Source organism: Sebastes umbrosus, chromosome 13, assembly GCF_015220745.1.
Source record: "Sebastes umbrosus isolate fSebUmb1 chromosome 13, fSebUmb1.pri, whole genome shotgun sequence".
NCBI classification, from domain to species: Eukaryota; Metazoa; Chordata; class Actinopteri; order Perciformes; family Sebastidae; genus Sebastes; species Sebastes umbrosus.
In genome coordinates this window covers 4,820,556-4,842,979 of record NC_051281.1, presented here as the reverse complement: position 1 = coordinate 4,842,979, position 22,424 = coordinate 4,820,556, and the positions used below count along the sequence as shown (strand labels likewise).

The 22,424-nt window shown below is 43.2% G+C and overlaps 1 protein-coding gene across 2 annotated transcripts; it reads left to right on the top strand.

Moving 5' to 3' along the window:
* Nucleotides 1-1,165: 1,165 nt before the first annotated feature.
* Nucleotides 1,166-22,075, top strand: LOC119500936 (norrin cystine knot growth factor NDP). 2 transcript variants are annotated; one of them, XM_037790991.1, is made up of 3 exons: nt 1,166-1,246; nt 15,907-16,346; nt 20,706-22,075. In XM_037790991.1, the coding sequence occupies exons 2-3, from the start codon at nt 16,140-16,142 to the stop codon at nt 20,928-20,930; spliced, it is 432 nt and encodes a 143-aa protein (XP_037646919.1). In that variant the 5' UTR covers nt 1,166-1,246; nt 15,907-16,139; the 3' UTR covers nt 20,931-22,075. The 2 variants fall into 2 exon arrangements, with proteins under 2 accessions (XP_037646919.1, XP_037646918.1); XM_037790990.1 differs by lacking the exon at nt 1,166-1,246 and adding an exon at nt 1,587-1,903.
* Nucleotides 22,076-22,424: the final 349 nt, after the last annotated feature.

Sequence of the window (22,424 nt, the reverse complement as noted above, 5' to 3'; positions counted from 1 at the left end):
TACAGCTATCTTTGTGAGGACCAATTTGAGTTTTAGACCTTCAGAGTGAGGACATTTTTTAAATGTGAGGACATTTTTGCCGGTCCTCTCTCTGGGACGGACCTTCAAAGGCCTTTTTGAGGGTTCAAACTTGGTTTTAAGGTCCAGGCATTTAGTTGTGATGGTTAGGGTTAGAGTAAGGGGCTAGGGAATGCATTATGTCAATGAGTGTCCTCACAAAGATAGAAGTACACGGATGTGTGTGTGTGTGTGTGTGTGTGTGTGTGTGTGTGTTTGATACAAAGAGTGTCTGAACATATGCTCACACAGCTCATGTTATTCTTTTTCACCTATTTTGGCATTGCACTCATTGTTATTCCCACACCAGTTTGACCGCCCCTTCTCTTACTTAATCATTCTATAAAAAGTATTAGTTTGTCATGTTGTGCTCTCCCCAACCTGCTCCCCCTCATCTGTCTGTGTGAGGCATGTTGAAAGAATGCATCCTCACTACTTAGACACTAGATGATGTGACTTATTCATCTGGCTGTCTTCTTTCTTTGCCAATTGCCGTCCGTGTCAGTTTTTGATATCACGCTGCTCATTTTGGTAACTCAAACTGTTTTAAAACAACCCCCACCAAAACATTCCAGAAATGCTGAGAGAGAGAAGCAAAGTAGCTGACGTAATGCATCGCAATAATTTGGCAGCAGTTGTGTGCAAAGCGTATGATCACTTGTTGTCTCAGGGCAGCAGCGATGCTTCCCTCGTTGTTAGCTTCCCATTCATCACAGTTTGTCCCCTTTTTTTATCTTCAGGGTCTCCACGTTGAGCCATGCGAGGATGATGGATGAGGCCGTTACAGTTTGGATCCACTCCGTCCGTGCTGCTGTTGTTTCCCAAACATTCAGGCACGTCACCGTCTCGTAATTGTTTACAGATGAAGACAAATATGAAAAATGAAATATCCAACAAGTGACTCGTACTAACAATTGACCCACTGGGTCCTGTATATTTTTAAAAAGTGAGTGATGAATGCTTTTTTTTCTCCCCCTCACATTCATACGTAGTGTTTGAGAAATGACCTGTTCATTTGGGTATACTTTTGAAACATTTGTAAAACTTTCATGATGAGTGAGGTTTTGTTTTTCTTGTGATTCAACATGTATATATCTGTATCTTGCAGGTGGAGGATATCCCAGCATCACAATCTCAACTTTAACTACTCACAGCACAGATGCTACGACCGAGGGAGAAGACTGCTGAGGTGAGTTATTTAACTCCTCTTCTTTTCCTCCCCCTCACACACACACACCCCCACCTGCACACACACCCCTACCCCCTCATGTCATGGTAGGAGAAGCGCGTGAAGAGGAAGGCCACGGGGGCCAGTTGTTTTTAAATAAACTAAATCTGCTAACAGTTTTATAACCCTGACCTCGTAAAACTGGCTGCAGCTTTTGGTCAGCTCTCTCCTGATGGGGCGAGCAGAGCCGTCCAGGGCTGGAATTCCCATTTGCCGCTGTGGAGCGTGTCGGTACGTCAGCTGGTGTGTGTGTGTGTGAGAGAAAGAGAGAGAGAGAAAGGGCGTATGATATACGATTGCTGTGTCACGATCCACATGTGACGACCGTCCTCACAGGCAGAGCATCCAAGCTGCTCCCTCTTTCTGGTGATTTCCCTGTGAGAGAAAAAGTGAGAGAGTGTGACGACTGTGGGACAGAAAAAAGAGAGAGAGCGAGAGGAGGTGAGAGAGACAGAGGGAGGAGAGAATAGCGCTCAGACAATCTGTGTGTGTGAGAGAGAGGTAGACACAGGAGGAGAGAGGAGCTGGCTGGGAAACAATAGTTGAACAACAAATCCAGTGTTGCGTGCAGGATCTCTCTGGATACCGCTGCTGTCTTTCTGCTGCCGGGCGCTGAAGGTAAGACCACCAACCTGGGCGTCACAAATCCGGATCAGCACAGCTGCACATCCTGTCTTCATTTTTATAGATATATTCTGTTTTCTAGCTTTTTGACATGCCATAGGAGAATTCAGTATAAACTACTCCAGCCTGGATGTGAAATAATGTGTGTTCATCTTCCATTTATGCATTTTTACGTACATGATACACGGCCACGCTCGCACAGAGTTTGAGTTTAACTTCTGCTCACTTTTTCTCATCCCTAAGCTCAGGTGCACATTCCTCTTTTATTGCCGGTTTCTGCACCGCGTGTGTCCAGAAAACTGCAAGTGGTTGTGATTAGGAAACAGTGTGACATGATGTGTAATAGGAGGAAACATGTTTGTGTTGGCGCTGGCGGATTCACTAATCAGGCACTGACAGCGATGCTGGAAGGATAGCGGGAGCTCGCTGAGTGTGTGTGTGTGTGCCGGAGCGTGAGGTTAATAGCGGTGTGAATAGCTATGGATATGCGTTTTACAGGTGCGTGCGTTTATGTCCACGAGTGTGTGATTGACTTGGCCTGCTCCGTTGGACCCTGAGGCTGCTGGCTTGTGCTGGAAGGAGATGATGACAGATATAATAGACTCTGTGGTAGGCAGGAGGAGGAGGAGACGAGCTACCACTTCCATAATAACTGAGAAGGAGAGGCGTGTGCGTGTGAGAGGGAGAAGGTGTTTAAATGAAAAATGAAGTGAGTACAAAAGATAATGAGAGGGAAGTCCAAGTGGGAGGAAAAACATCTGAGAAAGAGACAGGAACGGCGAAACCCTTCGGAGGACAGGCAGCGCCAGAGAAGGACACAATAAATAGGAGAAACAGAATGAAACTGAGATGTGTGAGAGGAGGAAGAGGGCTGGAGGAGGTGAGAGTGACAGAGAGTCTGACACAAGAGGAAAAAAAACAGAGGTCGAGACTGTGTGATGCAAACATCCCTCCAGACATCCCTCTCCGCTTCCAGTGACACCAGATGAGAAACAGTTTGTACGGTGAGAAAAACGTCTGCGTTTTTTTTTCACCGATTGAGTCTGCATCCTCGCCTCAAACTAAAAGTCACCTTTGAACCGCGTGGAGACTGAGAGAGAGGAAGAGGAGTAGGAGGTGTGTTTGAAACATCGCACATTCAGCCAGGTGCAGATAGACAGCAATGCTCTGGCAGAGCAGTGCGTGGTTGGTTTTTGTGTCTCATGTTTCATATTCTCACACATGCAAACACACACACACACAGACAGGGGCCCATTGTTGAGTGTGTTTATTTGGACAGTGTTGAAGCTTCGATAGGCAGTTCACAATGTCTCACCGCCGCAGGAATGTGCTTCTGACAAATGGATGCACTGCACGAACCGCAGGCCATCGAGAAGATCCTTAACGCCGCCCTGCCAGACAAGCATGTGACAGATCTCTGCTGCCCAGAGAAACCTGGTCCAACGCGATAAAACAAACACGCCTACGACTCCTTCGCTCGCTCTCTTTTTTTTTTTAGAGGGCGCCTTAAGGCTCGGAGCTGAATGGAGGATTGATTTAGTTTCATGCACTGGTTTTAGCCCGCAGCACGCTGCGTTCCCACCGTGTTCGTTCTGTCTGATGAGGATGGAGGAAGCAGATTTAGGATTTCAGGTGCATGTGCGTGTTGACCCTGCAAGATTATGTTTCTATCAAAGCACATTTAAAGCTGCAGTGGGAAGAAATGGAGCAAATATGATTTCAAAAAGTAATAAAATGGTCACTATATCCTGACAGTAGTACATGAGACATGTCCTCCGGTGCTCCTAACAGCATCTGCAAGATTTCACAGACCGGAATAAAACAACCAATCAGAGCCGAGCTGGAGCCTGCCGTCTCTGAGCAGCTGTCAATCACTCACAAACTCTAATCAAATGGTCAAACTAGGCAGCACTGATCAAATATGAATCAATATTATGTTACTGTAATGCCTATTTCTCTCCTCAAATGTTGTCAGAAACATCTTGTAGTGCACTGTTTTGCTGTAAAATGAGAAAGTTTGCAACCATGTTGAGATCTGCTGAGGAAATACCAAGCACCGCCCACAAGCCGGAGCACAGCCAATAGGAGCGCTCTCTCTAAAATGACCTGTGATTGGTCAAAGTCTCCCATCACGGGTTAGATTTTCTAAAGCCTGAAAACAGAGCCATGAAGAGGTGCAGAAGTCTAGCTTTCTCTCAGAACACTTGAATTACAATATACTGGATTTTTTGCACAATGATGCTTAAAAACGTGTTGCCTACTGAAGCTTTAACACCACACTCGGAGGTAAAATGTCAGAAAGAAATAGGAGAATATTCATGCATATATGTCCTATGTGTCTTCCCTCTGTGTCGCTCCAGAGTTTCTGAGAAGCCGAAATTGTAAAGCTAACACGAGCTTAGCTCCGGCTCACATGGCTGCCTGTCATTGGCTGCACGCTGCGCTCAAATCCACACTGTTTGTCTTATCTTTACTGGGGGGGATATATTTAGTGAGGAGCTTAGCTTTTAGGAGGTTGGCGCGTGGGGAGGGTAAAGAGAGGGTGAGTGTGTGTGTAAAGAGAGAAAGAGAGAGAGAGGAGAGAGTAAGTTTGTGTGTTGCGTTTCAGGAGCTGGCGTCAGTAGACAGTGGAAGAGCTTGGCACTCTGCATGCCAAACTGTGTGTGTGTGTGTGTGTGTGTGTGTGTGTGTGTGTGTGTGTGTGGCTGGAGGACAGGTCTGTGGGTCTGTCCCCCCGCCCTCACTCCAGTCAGGAATCTGCCCTTTAGTTTATTAAAAGCTGGTGAAACAATGGAGGGAGGTGAGGTTGAGGAGGAGGGGGGGTGAAGCACTAAAGCAAATCAGAAAGGAGTGTGATGATGTAGTCAGAAAGAAGAAGAGATGGAGGGGTTGCGATATAGGGAGAGCTATTCATGACGGCTCAAAAAATTACCCCACTCTACCTGTCATTTCTCCCTAATCCCCCCCCTCCTCTGGTGTCCTTTGATGCACCTGTTTTCTGTGCGTGGCAGCGGGGGGGCTCTGTTATAACTGCCCCACTGCCACCGTAGACAGACCCGTCTCTGGACAACAACTGTGTACTCAGCTGCCGGCTGGCCCGGGTGATAAAGCGGAGGATCCCTCTGAAGATCTGGCTCCTCAGCCTCGGGCCCATGCATGTGCCATCACACACCAGCATCCCAGCAATGTTTAGAGCCCCCCAGAGCAGCAGCAGCACGACGACAAGCCCCGGTGTTCTGTATCTGCATACGTGTGAGAACAAAAACCCATAAGTGAGGTGGGCAGGGGATATTTATACATGCACCCCACTGCTAAGAACAAAACCTGGTGACGTGGACTAAGAAATTCTGTTCTACACGACATATGGCTGGAACAGTTGGGAGGCTTCACGGCGTCACTTCTCATAACAGATTTAGAGATAATGTCAGTGTTTCACTTTTACCTCTTGAACAAAAGTCTTCATTATGACTTTCTTCTCCACCTCAGTTCTTTTTGGAATTGCTTCAGTGTGTCAGTGCATTTTCATTATTAAGGAGAGAAACCATTTGGGCTACTAATATTAAATTATTAAAAAAGCTAACTGTCTAGTCCGAGGGGAAATCTCCAAATCACTTGTTCTGTTCTGCACCAACAGTCCAAAAATCCAAAGATATTAAATTCACCAGAAAAAGTATTATTATTAAAATTATTATTTGCATTTTAAGAAATGATATAGGTACAGAACATACAACAAAATAGAATGAAATAAAAATTAAATACAATTAAATAATAATCAACGAAACAGACATGAGAGAAAAAAAATAAAATAACTGATTACATAAATATCAATTCATAGGATATAGTTGACAGATAGCTGATAAATTCATGTAGGAGGATACATTATACCAATAAAAAAAGAAACAATAACCGGTTGTAATATCTAACCGATCATCATTAGAAATGTGTGTTGTATATCTCACCCATTTTTTAAAAATTTATGTTTGAGGATAAATTACTTAAACATTACATTTTTTTATTACAATATTTGTTAATTAATTTCATGTTGATGGACATACATATTGATGAATCAACTAACTATTTCAGCACTACGAGCCACAATTATTTATTTCACTTTTACTGTTTTGTAAATCTGAGATTCCACTTTCCCAGTGGTGGAAGAAGTATTCAGATCCTTTCCTTAAATAAAAGTAGTAATAAAATGCTTTAAAAAATATTTCATAAAATAAGTCCTGCATTCAAAATTTTACTTGACCGAAAGTACAAAGTATTATCTGCAAAATATACGTAAGGCGAGACACCCCAGGCAAAAACATTGTTTTTCATGGACTGGTCAATTTTGGGTTATTTATATATTCTATATACAGTATATTCTATATCATATATATATATATAATTGTTTATTTGCGTCTGTAGATTTCACCTAAAATCACCAAAAGTTAGCATTAGATAATCGTTTGCCTCGTTTGCAAATTCAAACATTCAATTTTAGATAACTTGTAATAATTAAAAATAATTGTCTTAATGTACTTTCGAGTTTCATTCCTGTCTATATTCTGAAGGTTTGTTCATATATCATTCATAACCTGATTTATACAACATTTTATTCCTAAAAACGTGGGTAAAATGTTTTTTGTTTTTTTATGGTTGTTGACAATATTTTATGATTTATGGAGGGATAGAAAGATGTTCATATTTATGTGCTGGATATGCATTTTTTTTATTAATTATTAATTAATTATTATTTTTAAATTTATTTTTTGAATAATATAATGTATCATTTGCATATTAAAACAAACATTTTCAGAAAACTTGTAATACAAACAATAATTGCCTTAATGTAAGTAATCAGCTAAGTTTCATAGCGATATATATTAGTTTGTTTTTTACCCTATTCACCTGGTGTTGTCTCACCTTAAAGTATAAAAATTAAAAGTAGATATTATTCGCTAGAATGGCCCTTGTCAGTGTTATATGATTATTTATCATATTATATTTATATTATAGGTTATTGTGTTAAATCTTAATGTGCAAAGTAACTAATAAATGTCCAATAATTGTAGTGTAGTAAAAATACATTATTTACCTCTGAACAGTTGTTTAACAGAATTATAAAGTAGCATAAAGTGGAAATACTCAAAGTACAAATACCTCAAATGTGTATTTAACTACAGTACTACTGTTACGTTCCACCGCTGTACCTCAGTGGAGGGTCTGTCCGTGTGCGTGTCTGCGTGCGGGAGGCATCTTCTTTCCCACCGTCGCCTCTAAGAGAGACATCAATATCTGCTCTCCTTAAGCTCGGAATCACCATCTCATAACTCCCAAAGTCCTAAAGCTCCAAACCAGAGGGATTGTGGGCTGTAAGGAGGGATTGTATTGAGGCTGTGCGGTTTGGCTCCCCACATATTCTTAACCCAGACTGGATCTTTTTGCAGATACCGGGCCCTTCTTAAACGATCTGCCCCGTGGCGCTGCTGCTAAAGCTGAATCTACAAAAATCAAGCGGAATATACCACATTTGATTTACCCTATGACATGTGATATGTCTTTTAATAAGCAGTACATGCAGATCTAGAGATAGGTCTCCACACTTAATACGTGTGTAGTTACATATAATGTTTAATAATTTCATCTGCCTGTGGGCCTGCGGCTTTGGCTCTCTAATGAGTTTTTGAGTACCAGGAATTCCACATTGGTCCGTAAAAAAGAAAATAATTTAGATTTTTGGGCTCTTGTGCCAAATTATTAAAGTTATGTGCTGTCAAGCTCTGGTTTTCTCTACATGCTGAAGTAGTGTGCATGGGGCTGTAGCAAGTAGTAGTGCAAAGGTTCAACATGCCGGTTCGGTTTGTATTGGGTCATGGTTTCGATTTGGTTTGTTTTGCATATTAGGGAGAAGAAAAACAACCAATGTGTTTGAACTCCAAAATATATAGAGATTGATAGTAATGAATGAAATTTCTACATTATATGAATACATAACACTGATTTTATACATGAAATAAGGAAGGCTACTTAATGGTCAAGTAGGCCCATGTTCAGATAATTACCTCTTCTGTGTCTCTGGCACCTCATCAAATGATTAGCAGGCCTGTATTTAATAGCGGTGCAACGGTTCAACGAGCCCACGGTTTGTACATCATTGAACGGTTCACTTTTTTATGGTTTGGTTTTGCATCCCTAGTAGTAAGAGCGATACTTTGCAATTAGAGTTTGAAGGGTCTTTTTGTTTTTAGCCTTTCCAAAATGTAAAATACAAGAGCAGATGTGTAACACTGTGTTTATTGTCAGATGGAATAGGATAGGACTAACTACCTCTTCGCTACAGAGAAAGAACAATGCTGTTTATTTATTTAGTTGTCTTCCACATGGTCCTCAGCTGGTGAGCATGACTCTTTTGGGCTGCTTTAGCTTCAGTCTTTTAGCATGTTATCACCTTCATGTAGCCATTAAGTGCATATAAAAGTCAGCAGGAAACAGTTTTTTCAACCAACTTGGTTGCTTAGCTTTTCAGTTGCAGCCCTTGTTGAATCTCTTGACCTCTGTTGATCCGAGGTCTTGGTCTTTTATGGTGTTTCTGCACAAATATCACAGCAGCAAGTCCTCTACTGCCTCCATACCCTCTGATAATAAAGGCACCACTTCGGTTGGATGCACTACAAACATGGGAAGGTTGTGATTGCTAATTTCTGGATAGCTCCTGTCTCGCTGTACCAGCATATCTCTTTTCCCACTTAAAGCAGCAGCACTGTTTTCTAGTGATTCACCACATGCACAGTATCCCCACTCCACGGAGGTCTGATCATGGACTGGTGTCACTGATGTCAGGGTAGCGGCTTTAGGATGCTAGAACTGAGAAACTGGACCACTTGATGTACCTAAGGTGTTAACCATGACCTCACTCAGTTTCTTCTCCCAGCCCACATGCTATTTCTGAATGTCTTTTAACAAAGATAAGGTGGCTTTGCTCTCCAACAAAATTCCTCACCTTGTCCGAATGGAAAACTTGACTTTCTCTGTGGACTTTTACTGGACGGAGCCTGCTGGCCTCGCACCAGTTTCTCCACAATAGTCCTCAAGAGAAGTTGTTTACTTTCACGGGTAATTCAGAATGAATTAACTTGTTGTGTTTTATTGAGCTCTGCTGCCAACGGAGCTGCTGTTTGTAATGAAAACAGTAAGGACCCAAGGTGACATGGTGATCCAACACTCCTCCCAAACATAGATCAGACCTCAGGGTGTTGGGGATAAAGGAGGAAGTGATGGAAGCAGAAACATGGAGTAAGAAGGCTGCACTTTTAAGTGGAACACAATGGGGGATTTGTTTTTGTATTTATATCAGAAACACCAGCTCGATTTGAGTCAGTGGGCTACCTCCGGGTCTGAGAGGTGAAGCTAGCAGGGGGCGACTCCTCTGGTTGCAAAAACAATTCAGATTGTAACAAAATTTATGAGAAAATGAGCCACTCACTTGATTTATTACCTCAGTAAACATTGTAAACTAGAGCTGTCAAAGTTAACGTGATAATTACGTGATAATAACACATTAACGCAAATTTGTTTTAACGCCATTAATTTCTTTAACGCATTAACACAACTTGCGATTTTTAGAGTGAAGAGACTGACATCATATGAAACTAGAAAACCTAAAGAATCCATTGGTACCAACCATGTCATGCTAGCTTTTTCGCGAAGGAGGTTGAATAACGCTCCAAACTTGCACTAACTTTTGGCGAGGAAAAACTGTCATGACCATTTTCAAAGGTTGACCTCTGACCTCCAGATGTGTGAATGAGAATGGGTTCTATGGGTAACGACGAGTCTCCCCTTTACAGACATGCCCACTTTATGATAATCACATACAGTTTTGGGGCAAGTCATAGTCAAGTCAGAACACTGACACACTGACAGCTGTTGTTGCCTGTTGGGCTGCAGTTTGCCATGTTGTGATTTATGCATTTTTTTTTATTCTAAATGCAGTACCTGTGAGGGTTTCTGGACAATATTTGTCATTGTTTTGTGTTGTTAATTGATTTCCAATAATAAATATATACATACATTTGCATAAAGCAGCATATTTGTCCACTCTCATGTTGATAAGAGTATTAATTACTTGATCAATCTCCCTTTAAGGTACATTTTGAACGGATAAAAAAAATTGCGATTAATTTGCGATTAACATGGACAATCATGCGATTAGTTGCAATTAAATGTTATCGGTTGACAGCCCTAGTTATAAGCTTTATGGTTGCATAAAAACGTCTTATTCCGCATTCAGTTGTACTTAGCTCCACCGTCTTGTGTCACTTCTTGTTGCAAAAGAACCAAAAATGCCGAACTCAAGGCTTCAAAACCACACTCCTCAAACCAGTGGCTGATGTCATGGTGACTCCGACCACTTCTTATATACACTCTATAGTTTGAGAGGACGATGTGGTTGATTCCAAACAAAAGATCTAGTAAAGACACAGACCATAACAGTTTGGGGTTTGCGGGTCATTATAATTGGGATGAGATGGGGGAAGGAAGGAGTGGACGTGAGGATCCAGCTGCTGTTTGTGAACACCGAGGGCTCTATAAATCTGAGTCCAGGGCAGGTGTGGGTGAGCTGGGGGAGAGGAGGCCACGCTGGCCGTCACCCTGCCTCAAAGCTCCTGACCTTCTGCTTCAACCAACAGTACAGACAAGCATCACGGATCAGCGCTCACAGTGCAGTAATGAACTCACTCGCACAGATCCTATCTCCATAAAAGCCCCCATTATCTGAGCCAGCTGCCATTCATAGCTATGTATTGATATCACCAGCTTTCAAAGCTCAGTAATTATGATGTGTAGTCACCTTGTAGTGAGGGATGTCCCTGTTTGCATAGCAATGCAGTGAGAGCAGAGCTGGCTGCATAACAGACAGATGACAATCAATAGAACATCATCTCTTTGTTGCACATAAAAAGATGATATGAATGTCTGGCTGGCTCCACTAATTGTTAATCAGAGAGGACAGGACTGGCTGCAGACCAGAATGACAACATTTACGGTAAAAGACAGTTTATTTGGCTTGTCCTGGTATTTACTAGGCGGATCACTCCTGTCATTATCTTTGTTTGCTTGACTTCACAGAAGGGCCAGGAGCTGTTGTCTGTTTAACAAAAACACATGTTGGAGTGGGGGATTTGTGATTTACGAGGAAATGCTGAGGATGTTTTCTCTCGTTTGGCCATAAATACAGTTACATTCTCATGTTTGATCTGAATTGATTTAACATGTTTTCACTTTATAAAATCCTTTTTAGAGTTTAGAGGATGCTACAATCACATATATTGTCTGTTAATAGTACGATATCGGTTAAACTTGCAATAATTGTGTTTTTTTGGCAACCAGAAACCAGCACTGACATATTATCACCTTTTCAAGTTGGCAAATTAGTTGGCAAACATGTGTATTTCCACATCCAACAGACATGCAGCAACATTGGCATTCATTTGTAGTCTTGTCTCTGTCCAGTTGGCGAATCTAAGTTCAATATTCTCTCTCTTTTAGCTCTGTTTTTGGTCTCTACCAACTCCTGAGGGAAATATTTGGCTCTTTAGCTGCTAAATGTTCCGCCATGCTCGCCAGCTAGACGCCAACTTTGTCTGCCGTTTAGTGCTGGACAAGAGATGTACAGTGGGTTTGCAGAGCGTTTTTCTAAAAGTAGTTGTCTGCTGCGACTGAAAGCGACGCTCTGAGAGCGGTGAGAGTGAACCGAAGCTGTGAAGTTGTGGGCCGTGAAACCAAAACCATAAACTGAAAGAAGCTGCGGTAAAGCTGAGGGGAACCAGAGTCCAGAAATGATCAGGGTTCATCCTCACTATGAGCGACCCCCTTTCACATTACATATCCTCATTGTTATTATTAGAACATTGATCATATTTCTGGCAGTAATAGCTCATCTTGTGGCCGTGTTTTGTTGACAGGCTCTGTACAAAAATCTTCTTTTAATTACTTTGTTTTGCAATGTGCTGACGTAGTGCATATTCACATTGTGTACCAGACTAAACTTGGCATATAATGAAGCTGCCATGTGTTGTCTGCTGTATGAACAGTACTTAACAGGAGCTTGGAGGCCAGGTGGTAGGTAGGAGGGTGGTAGGTGGGGGTTCCAGGAGGTCGATAGGGGCCAAACAACAGATTTTTTCCCCCGGTGTTCCTTTATTTGTTCCTATCTGTATGGTTTAAAAACATAACTGCAAATACTCATAATGATTCCTTTTCTGGGCATCAAATACAGAGGCTTTGTCATGGCTGTCGGGGTGTGATACCGCTGCACAGGGCACCCTTTAGTGTCTGAGACGCACAGGGCTTTCCATTAACTACAATGTAAACCCATCCACAGCAACAGTAAACGCTCAGAGCCGGGAGTGATGTAGCTTAAAGAGGGAAAAGACACACACAGGGTGAGTGGGAGGTTGGATCCAGTCGCTTGCTCGCTCAATCCAGTCGCTTGCTTGCTCGGTGCAGTCGTTCGGTCCAGTCGTTCGGTCCAGTCGCTGGGTCCAGTCGGTCGTTGCTCGATCCAGTCAGTGGCTCGCTCTGTCCAGTCGGTCACTCGCACTTTCCAGTCGGTCGCTCTCTCGATCCAGTTGATCAATCTCCCGATCCAATCACTCGCTCGATCCAGTCAGTCGTTCGCTCAGTGAGTGATGAACGGAAACGCTTAAAAGTTATTAATTTGGTCTTTTAAGAATTTAAAACCATTTAAATCTTGGAATGAGCTACTCCGGTCATGTCTCCATGTGCTTGGCTTCAACAAGGTGGAGGTGAACATGTAGATATCTTGTAAAAACTAATACTATTAGTCCTTGTGACTCCTTCATTCTCACCCTCATAATGATTAAATCCATTAAATGATCCTATAGCCTACACTCAGGCACCATCCTTGAGTGTGTAATGTCCAAGACAAGCGCACTAATGCAGCAGGTAGTTACACCACCGGCAGCAGAGATGAAGATAACAGTCACCGCTGTAACGCTCGGCCAGGTACGGCTGGCAGGGCCGGAGGTGCTGATGGGTGCTGGCTGTATAAAGCAGCCTGCTGCTCCGAGAAGACCGGCCCGACTGTTATGTAAACCCTGCAGCACATGTTCGACGGGCCAACAAAACATCTCGGGGAGTATTTATTTTAACAGGCCAAATGATACTTCTATTTCTCTCAGGAGGAATGTTAAGGTTAAATGATTCCCCTTAGAAAGAAAAACATCGGGGCTGGAATGGGGGGGAGGGAACAGCGGGGAGGAGGCAGGCCTATAAAGGTTTCGAGTGATTTCAGTTTAAATGAGGAAATCAGTGGAGTCGTGCAGCGATGAAGATGGATGCTAAAGACGGAGCTTTGATAGAATGCAGTATTGTGTTCATTTCCTCTGCTTTAACTGAGCCAAACAATCCTGCTCAAGAGGGAAGTTACTGCCACAGAAACTAGACCACTAACGTCACATGCACCACTCTTATGATCCATGCACAGGTACATACAAGACACTTAGACACATCTTCCTGCCTAGTTATAACGTAAATGGAGATTATTAAAACTATTGCTTACATAAGGATTAGTCGTCACCAAATATTTACATCCAGTAACTACCAGACTGTTACATTATCTGAACCAACTGACACAGCTAACGTTATCTTGCTGATATATGATCCATTTAGAGTGAATAATGTGGAATATGGTCGACACATCTGGCCCAACACTTTATTGAACGCTGTTTAATCTGGAAAGATTTTAAATTGCATTTCAGAGAAATAATTGCCTCATATCGGACACAATTGTGCCAACTCGTTACACTCCTTTTCCACATTCGGTCAACCAGGTGGAGTGGATTTAAAGATCTGGACGCAGGAAAGAGAAATAACACAAATATCTCAAGTTTATGTCTAACATCGGACTAAATGACTAAAAAAATGTCATATAGGTTTGCAGAATCTGATATTCCCTGCTCATTCTAAACTGCACGAACACATATTTCTCTTCGTTGAGAGCTTCTTAAGAAAACAGAGTAATACCTACGTTAGGGTTTGCAGATAAATTACAGTATTTTTCCCCCTTAAAATTGTAATTTTTGGAAGTTATGCTAAAGTGACATCCTGTTTAAAGGAACAGTGTGTAACGTTTTGGGGGATTTATTAGCAGAAGTGGAATATAATATTCATAACTATGTTTTTATAAGTGTATAATCACCTGAAACTAGGAATTGTTGTGTTTTCGTTATTTTAGAATGAGCCATTTTTTTATCTACGTAGGGAGCAGGCATGGATTTATAAAGAGAACTGGATACAGCGTTGTAGACGGGCTGCAGTTCATTCCTATGAGAATTGCTCAGTTGCGCATGAAGCCAAAATGGCTCGACTGCCGAGTGCTAAAGTACCCGTATCATCCAGAGATCTTCCACATCCATTGGGCCCGTAGAGCAGGCGCAGTAGCGTCTCCTTTAACCCAGCCGTCGCTCCAGCCTCGGTCTGGGTCTCATTCACATGAACGGGGGAGGGAAAATAACTCTGGATTCGGCTATTAGTGCACTTTACAACTTTCAGAACTTTAAAGATTACTATGCCAGTATGCCACTATGAAAATGTGCTTCAAAGCCCGGCGCTCTTCCTGGGGGGTTGGGAGCGGGTCCTCTTCATGGAGTCTGCCATGTTTCTACAGTAGCCCAGAACGGACACTAGAGAGAGCCTATTGTGTTTTTACGTTACCAGAAGACCATCGTAGTTCTCAGATACGCTTGTGAAACTGCGGCAACGTGAGCCGCAGAGTGTAAAACTGTGGTACCGCCAGCCACCGTCTGACTTCCGTTGCTCCTAAAGTAGTGTTATTATAATAAGGATGGCCTCTGAGGGAGGCGAACAGCGTTACCACTGTTTACCTCAGTCTTGGAAAGGGAGGAGTGAGCGGAGGGATACCCAATTGGTTACAATCTGCAACCACACCACTAGATGCCGCCAAATCCTTCACACTGTATCTTTAAATGTACATTTATTTTGATTGGACATCAATACAGATGTTTATACATCATTAAAGTCCCTTTCTTAAGTTTTATTGGTGCAACATAGTTAATAAATCATTAGTTTGGTGTGTAGCCACTTAATGCCCAAATATAAATCAAGCTTAAGAACTTTGTGCACAGACTAATTAATGAATTTACGATCAACTAGTGCAAACAGTCAAGCTACCCAAGACAAACTCATGAAAGTACATTTACAGACATCTCCAAGCCTTGAACACATATTTCTATGAAGACCAGGTTAACAGTAATAAGAATATTAAATAAATCTTGAACCTCAAACCTCGATCATTACACTCCTTTCTCACTCCTTGACCCCACGTGTACACACACACACACACACACACCTCTCCCTAATTCACAACACATTGCCTGTTAGCAAACCTGCCGCGGCCAGCCCCAAGCTCCCTCTTAACACGAACCCTATTGTCAGGAGGACAATAAAACTATGAAGTTTGAAGAAAAAACCCCGACATAAATACATGTGAAAATATGCTGCGGGACTGGCAGAGGGTTTGCAGTCATGAGAGGGCTTGTTGGGAGAGCGATTTGTTTTAATGAAAAAGTCATTCCTGGGGAGAGGAAAGGGCCTGGCTGCAGGCTGTTTGTGCATGGCTTAAGTTTCTCCTCTGTAATAAAAGCAGCAGGACTTATGTGTCTACATGTGTGTGCAGTGTGTGGGTGTACAGGGGGGGGGACCGTGGAATAAAGGAGACAAAGTAGGCAGCCAGGTTTAGAGACCCACTCACACACTCATCAAACAGTCAATCACCAAAAACTGGCCAAAAGACCTATGAGAATCTGTCTGGAGGCAGCTCCATCTACTAAACACACAGTGTGTGATCTTTTCTACAGCACTTAAAGTAATTCCCCTGGATGTACAAATGACTAATAGACAAAACATACTGCCTACTCACACAGTTTTGTTTCTTTATCAGCTCATGTTTGTCTCTTTTTTTGCAGACTGTGGTGGATCCAGACGGTGGGGGATGGAGCGGCCCGACGAAGCAACCCTCCTACTACCTTTCTCCCTACAGCTCGCCGACCTTGAACCTCTGCTGTACTAGCAGGAACAAGAGACAAAGACCCTGAGATACAACTTGGATGAAAGAACTGTGAGACCGTAATAAAGAAATAAATAAAGAGAGACGTGTTGGACGTCCCGTGAGGATCAAAAGCCCCGGGGTGGTCCGATCATGAAACCTTTAATCTCCGTGGGCCCCCCTCCCGGCCTGCTGCTGGTCCTGATGTGCTGCCCCCTGCTGGGCTTCGTCCAGTCTGCCGGAGGCAACAAGGCCAGCGATAACGGACACCCACACCTGGGAGACTCGGACCCAGAGCGCTGCATGAGGCACCACTTTGTGGAGACCATCACACACCCGATTTATAAGTGCAACTCCAAGGTAAGACAGAAACACACTTACATACACAAACACACACACCAGTGGGCAACATCATCACACTTCTCTCTTGATTTATTACCTCAGTTAACATTGTAAACATGAGTTTATGGTCTCAATCGCTAGTTTCAAGTCTTCTTCAATACAGCATGATGTTCATTTAGTAAATTATGGTCCCATTTAGAGTCAAATAGACCATAAAGCAGGGGATGCTTTAGGGCGGGGCTACTTTGTGATTGACGGTTCGCTACCACGGCATTGCAACCCGGTCTAATAGCTGGTTCCCTCCAAAGTTTCCCTCAGGATAGCTGGCACTCAGAGTCACAGTTTTATATGGTAAAGCAAATGATTAGAGGTCTTGGGCCGAAATGATCCCAACCTATTCTCAAACTTTAAATGGGTAAAAAGGCCGGCTCGCCGGCGTTGATTGCGAACCGCCTAGACGGCGACTTTTGATAAGCAGAACTTGCGCTGCGGGATGAACCAAACGCCGGGATAAGGCGCCCGATGCCGACGTTCATCAGGCCCCAGAAAAGGTGTTGGTCGATATGGACAGCAGGTCGATGGCTGTGAAAGTGCTGAATCAACTAGCCCTGAAAATGGACGGCGCCGGCGGTGAGCGCGGAACCCTAGGGTGTGGGCCCGGTGGAGCCGCTGCGGGTGCAGATCTTGGCGGTAGTAGCAGATATTCAAATGAGAACTTTGAATGCCGAGGTGGAGAAGGGTTAGATGTGAACAGCAATTGAACATGGGTCAGTTGGTCCTAAGAGATTGGCGAACGGCGTTCGGAAGGGTGGGGCGATGGCGGCCCAGACCGATTGATGTTTTCTACTTACAGCTTTAACTCTTTCACAGTGTGTTTTAAGTTCATGAAAGTTAATTATAACATTTTTGGTCGCCTAAAAAAGTCTTATTCAGCGTTTGGTTGTACTTAGCTCCACCCTCTTGTGTCACTTCTGGTTGCAAAAAACAAAGAGGGCGACAGCCAAACACCAAGATGGTCGAACTTGAGGCTTCAAAACGGCAGTCCACAAACCAACGGGTGACGTCGCAGTGGTGGTCTCCTGCTTATTTTTGGGTAACGAGTTGTTTAAGGTAACTGGGCCGGTCATCACCTGACAAATGAACTCATTTGTTACAAATATCAGGGAAACAATTTGTTCCAAAGCGAGCCTCGGAGACACAAAGAAAACCCCAGAGCACCAGCCAAAAAAAACCCTCCAACACTAACTTCATTTATCTCAGAGACATTTTTCTCTTTCTACCAGTTTTACTCTCGTTTGCCCCTCGAAAGCCTCCTCCATTTGGCCATTGCAGTGTCTCGTTCTCTGTCTGTTCTCCATCTCTCCGTCGTTTAGAAGAGCCTCGCTTCGTTTCTCGGGGAGTGACTGAGTGTGAATGTGTGTGTGTGTGTGTGTGTGTGTGTGTGTGTGTGTGGTGCTGGACATGGGCCATGCTGCAGACATATTCTGCACCTCAGCTGGGACGCAGATTTGGCCGAAGTGGACGTCTCCCTGTCTGTCAGCCGGCTCTCTCCTGCCTCTGCCAGGGTCTGAAGGTGAGAGAGAGACGGGCCGGAGACAGACAAAGAAAAGTGGACAGCTACCAAATGACATGACGGCGCTGTGTGTGTCGGACAACTTAGAGACACTTAAAGAGACTGATGATCCATTGAATCAATTTTCCCTCTGTTCTTTTGTTGTGCAGTTGTCGAGCTGTAGCGCGAGTGATCAGTTCTTTGGTCTTTTTTTAATATTCTGACTCTGAGTGCATCGAGCAGGTGGCCAAACCACAGCTCGGCTCAGGGAAGTCAGGGCTGAACACACTCACAGCGTGAGTCAGGGCTTTCTATTACAGTACACAGAAAGAACTGACGGGACGCCCGGCTGAGCGATCGTTTTACACCTCGGTGCGTTCAGTTCACACAGAATCCACCTGCACCAGGACTTAACTCAGTGTCTCTATGTACAGTATGTGTGTAGTAACGGGGTGTTTATAGGGGTATCTGTCTGTGGTAGAGCAGGAGGGATGAACATATCTCTGTGTGCTTTCATCTGCTGCCCAGGTGTCTTACATTTGAACATTTTCTATAGGTTTAATTAGTTTCATGCCGCAGCCAGCGGTTATAAATATTTTAAAGGGGACCTTTTATCCTTTTCCTGTGAGGCTTCAGACTGTCTGAACTTTCACACTCAACAAATTCAGATTTAGGACTGCATCTAACAATTAGTTTCACTATTGATTAATCAATAATTTTTTTTGTGTTGAAAACATGTCTGTTATAATTTCTCAGAGCTCAAGTCGACATCCTCAGAGGTGTGTTCAACCAACTGTCCAAGAACCCAAAGATGTTAAATTAAATGAACTAATTCATTAATAAACAACATAAAACATAGAAAAAATTCCACACTACATCAGTGGCAAGACAGTCTAATGAAAGTGTACACAATGGGGAAAAAAATTACAGCAAAACTCCTCGTAAAGACGGACATGTTTTTAAACAGATGTGCTCCTGTAATTACTTATTTTAGATTACCAAAGTAATAAGGTGCTGCACCGATTTATTTGTGAATTTTCCAAAATGAATATCTGTCTCTTTCAAGGTATTTTTGTTTACTTACTGATTTATTTATTTATTTATTATTATTATTATTATTATTATTATTATTATTATTAATATTTAGAGACTCCTCTCTATGTAATTGTAATGTTTGTTTGTCGTACTGTGAATAGCTCCTTTTATTTCCTGATTTTCCTGATAAAGCAGCTACGTATATTCTGAGAGGCTGGAAACAGAGAATGTTTGAGAATTGACTCAAACGATTAAACGATTAATGAAATAATTTCCAATTAATTTTCTGTCTAATTGATGAATTGATGAATTATTTCAGTTCTTGTCAGGAGTAGGGTTTTCAAGTGATTAAAATATTTAAATGCACATTTTTTTATCAGTTAAAAATGTACCTTAAAGAGAGATTTGTTAAGTATTTAATACTCTTATCAACATGGGAGTGGGCAAATATGCTGCTTTATGCAAATGTATGTATATATTTATTATTGGAAGTCAATTTACAACACAAACCAATGACAAATATTGTCCTGAAACCCTCACAGGTACTGCATTTAGCATTACAAATATGCTCAAATCATAACATGACAAACTCAATGGGCATGTCTGTCAAGGGGAGACTCGTGGGTACCCATAGAACCAATTTTAATTCACATATCTTGCGGTCAGAGGTCAAGGGACCCCTTTGAAAATGGCCTTGTTGTTTTTATCCTCGCCAAAATTAAGCGCAAGTTTGGAGCGTTATTTAGCCTCCTTTGGGACGAGCTAGTATGACACCGTTGATACCGATGGATTCCTTAGATTTTCACATTTTTCTCTAACCTCCGAAAGATTGATTGCTTTAATGTGTTAAAGAAATTAGTGGTGTTAAAACAAATTTGCGTTAACGCCTTATTAGTCAGGATACTAACCACAGCCGGTGAATTCATCCAAAGTTGACCCACAATCTGAAAGGGAACTGGTTTAACTTGCTGCGTGTATTAACAGGTTTCTACAAAGCAAAACTTCAACCTGCCATTAGTTGTAGGAGAAACAGTTTTAATTTCAGTGACTGGTCATTACTTAACGTTGCGTAACCTCTGTATCAGCTCTTTTTTCCTCCAGCTGGTCATGAATGAAAGCAGTAGAGGGGCGTCACAGGAGAGGATTTGTCGCTGTTTGACAGGCTGATCCTCAGCTGGGACAAAGACAAATGGTCTTAAAGTGGCGACAACACTCCTGATGTGTGTGTGTGTGTGTGTATATGTGAGTCTGTGTGTCACCCTGCCATGGCCCCAGACAGGCTTTTGTCAAAGTGGGTACACGGGTGGCGACACACAGCAGCTGACAGAAGGACATGACACAGGAGTCTGTTTAGGGAGGCGACGGGAATGTGGTGACCCACAGAGGAATGCCAGTCGGACGGTCACAATACTAATCAGACCTGTGTGTGTGCGTGCATGCATGTGAGTGTGTGTGTGTGTGAGCTGTCTGGTCAGACTTGGGGAAAGCTTGATACAGTGGTTTTGTCCTCTCAGCACAGGATGGTATACCACATATCTCCCTCTGGATGGGAAGATGTAAACCTCGTGTGAATGTTTGTGAGTGACCCTGAGCTCTGAGCGGCAGCAGGTGTAGGAGTGAGACTCGCCGCTATCTCTCAGTTTGCAGGTGCAAGGCCGAGGCTCTAGGAGACAAACAGACGGCTCACTTTTAGAGGCTTTTTTATCATCCCTGACAGCGCCACGAAAAAAAAACCCTGTGTGAATGACTTATCTGTGCTGTCTTAACGTTTTCTGCACGCTGTGTTCCAGATGGTGTTGCTGGCGCGCTGCGAGGGCCACTGCAGCCACACGACCCGCTCCGACCCCCTCATCTCCTTCAGCTCGGTGCTCAAGCAGCCCTTCAAGAGCACCTGCTCCTGCTGCCGGCCGCACACCTCCAAGCTGAAGGCGGTGAGGCTGCGCTGCGCCGGCGGGACGCGCATCACGGCCACTTACAGATACATCCTAGCCTGCAACTGCGAGGAGTGCAGCTGAGCGAGGAGCAGCATCCTCCCACACCCTTCAAGACTCCCCAGACCCAGGATCCTCTTGGCCTCGGGCCGGACTCTTAAAGCTATCCAGAGGTTGATTATTGGATCAGGAAATTTTCCCGGAGGACGACGGCTCAAGATGTTGTTATCTTGGGAGTGATAGTTTGGAGCAATCGTACCACCCTCACACAGACCTTAAAAATTGACCTGCAGCCTTTGGGACTCCCACAGAACACACTATACCCTCTCCATTATGTGCATTCAATCAGTGCAAACCATGCGAATCATACTTCTCCGAGCGCACAAGGCCAGACACCACAAACTGCTGCTCCCATGGGCCACTTGGAGACCCTCCTCGCTGCGGAGACGCACTGCACTCATTACAGGCCTCCGTAATTCATAACACACATGCTCACGAAAAAACCACAGCATGAAGAGCTCATTACGAATATCTGTAACAGCTCTCCGCCAGCTCCATAAAAACCCCACCACGCATTTGACAACAAAACAACACGCCTCGTTAAAAAGCAGCATGGGAAAGGACGAGGCTCGGCGAGCGGGGATCCACGTGAGCCCCAGACATGTGGTGGACCTATAGAGAGGCACCTGCGCCGCGCTCATTTCACCCAATAACATTTTACACACTCCCTGCGGACCTTCATCCTCGCTGTGTAAAACATGAGCGATGCTGACAGGAGAGCTCATCAGGTGAACAATAAACGAGAGGAGGCAGACGGTGTAAGAGGAGCTCCGAGGATGAAAAGATAAAAGGTTAAGCCGGCGCCTGGGTGGTCGTGAGGACTGTCAATAGACCATCAAGGCTCTCCGTGTTTCATTTTAAATGTAATCTATTCTATTTGAGTCTTTGTGATGTTCCTGTCAACATTATTGAAACCGTAGCTGCCGGATTTGATGAAACTGACGCTTTTTGCCTGTCGTGTATCGTTACTAATGTTTTGACAACTCCTGTCAAAACAGATCTACGGTTGCTCCGCGTACGTCTGTACAGCCTGCATACGTTTCCCCATCGTAGTCCACCAGGATGAATTACTTTTCATTTCGGTGTGTGTGTGTGTGTGTGTTTGTCAGGCTTTAATACGTCTAAAACTCCATTCAGTGCTTGTGGTCAGTTTATCTGAATTAAAAAAATGAACTCAGTCACGTTGCACCAATTGTGGTTTCTTCTGTCATAAAAACTCCTATTTTTCTAACACCACATAAATTTCAGTGCGTATATTTTGAATTTGAACAAACTAATGGGGGTTTTATGGAAGCAAAAAAAGGGGCTATAATACCTTTTTTTTATCCAGCCTCTTGTGAATATTTAATGTTGAAATTTAAACACCACTGAGCACTAAAATGTATTGCCTAGAAATCCATCTGTCTGGTTTTACGGGGTTTGATCGGCAATTTGAAATTTCCAGAAGGTCATTAAAATTTGTGCACAACTTCAAATACATTGTTCATGAATCCAATATAGAAAACACTCTTTTCAAAT

Coding starts and splice junctions, on each gene's coding strand:
- LOC119500936 (XM_037790991.1), top strand. CDS start 16,140: ATGAAACCTTTAATCTCCGTGGGCCCCCCTCCCGGCCTGCTGCTGGTC. Junction 16,347..20,705: donor TTTATAAGTGCAACTCCAAG/GTAAGACAGAAA, acceptor GCTGTGTTCCAG/ATGGTGTTGCTGGCGCGCTG.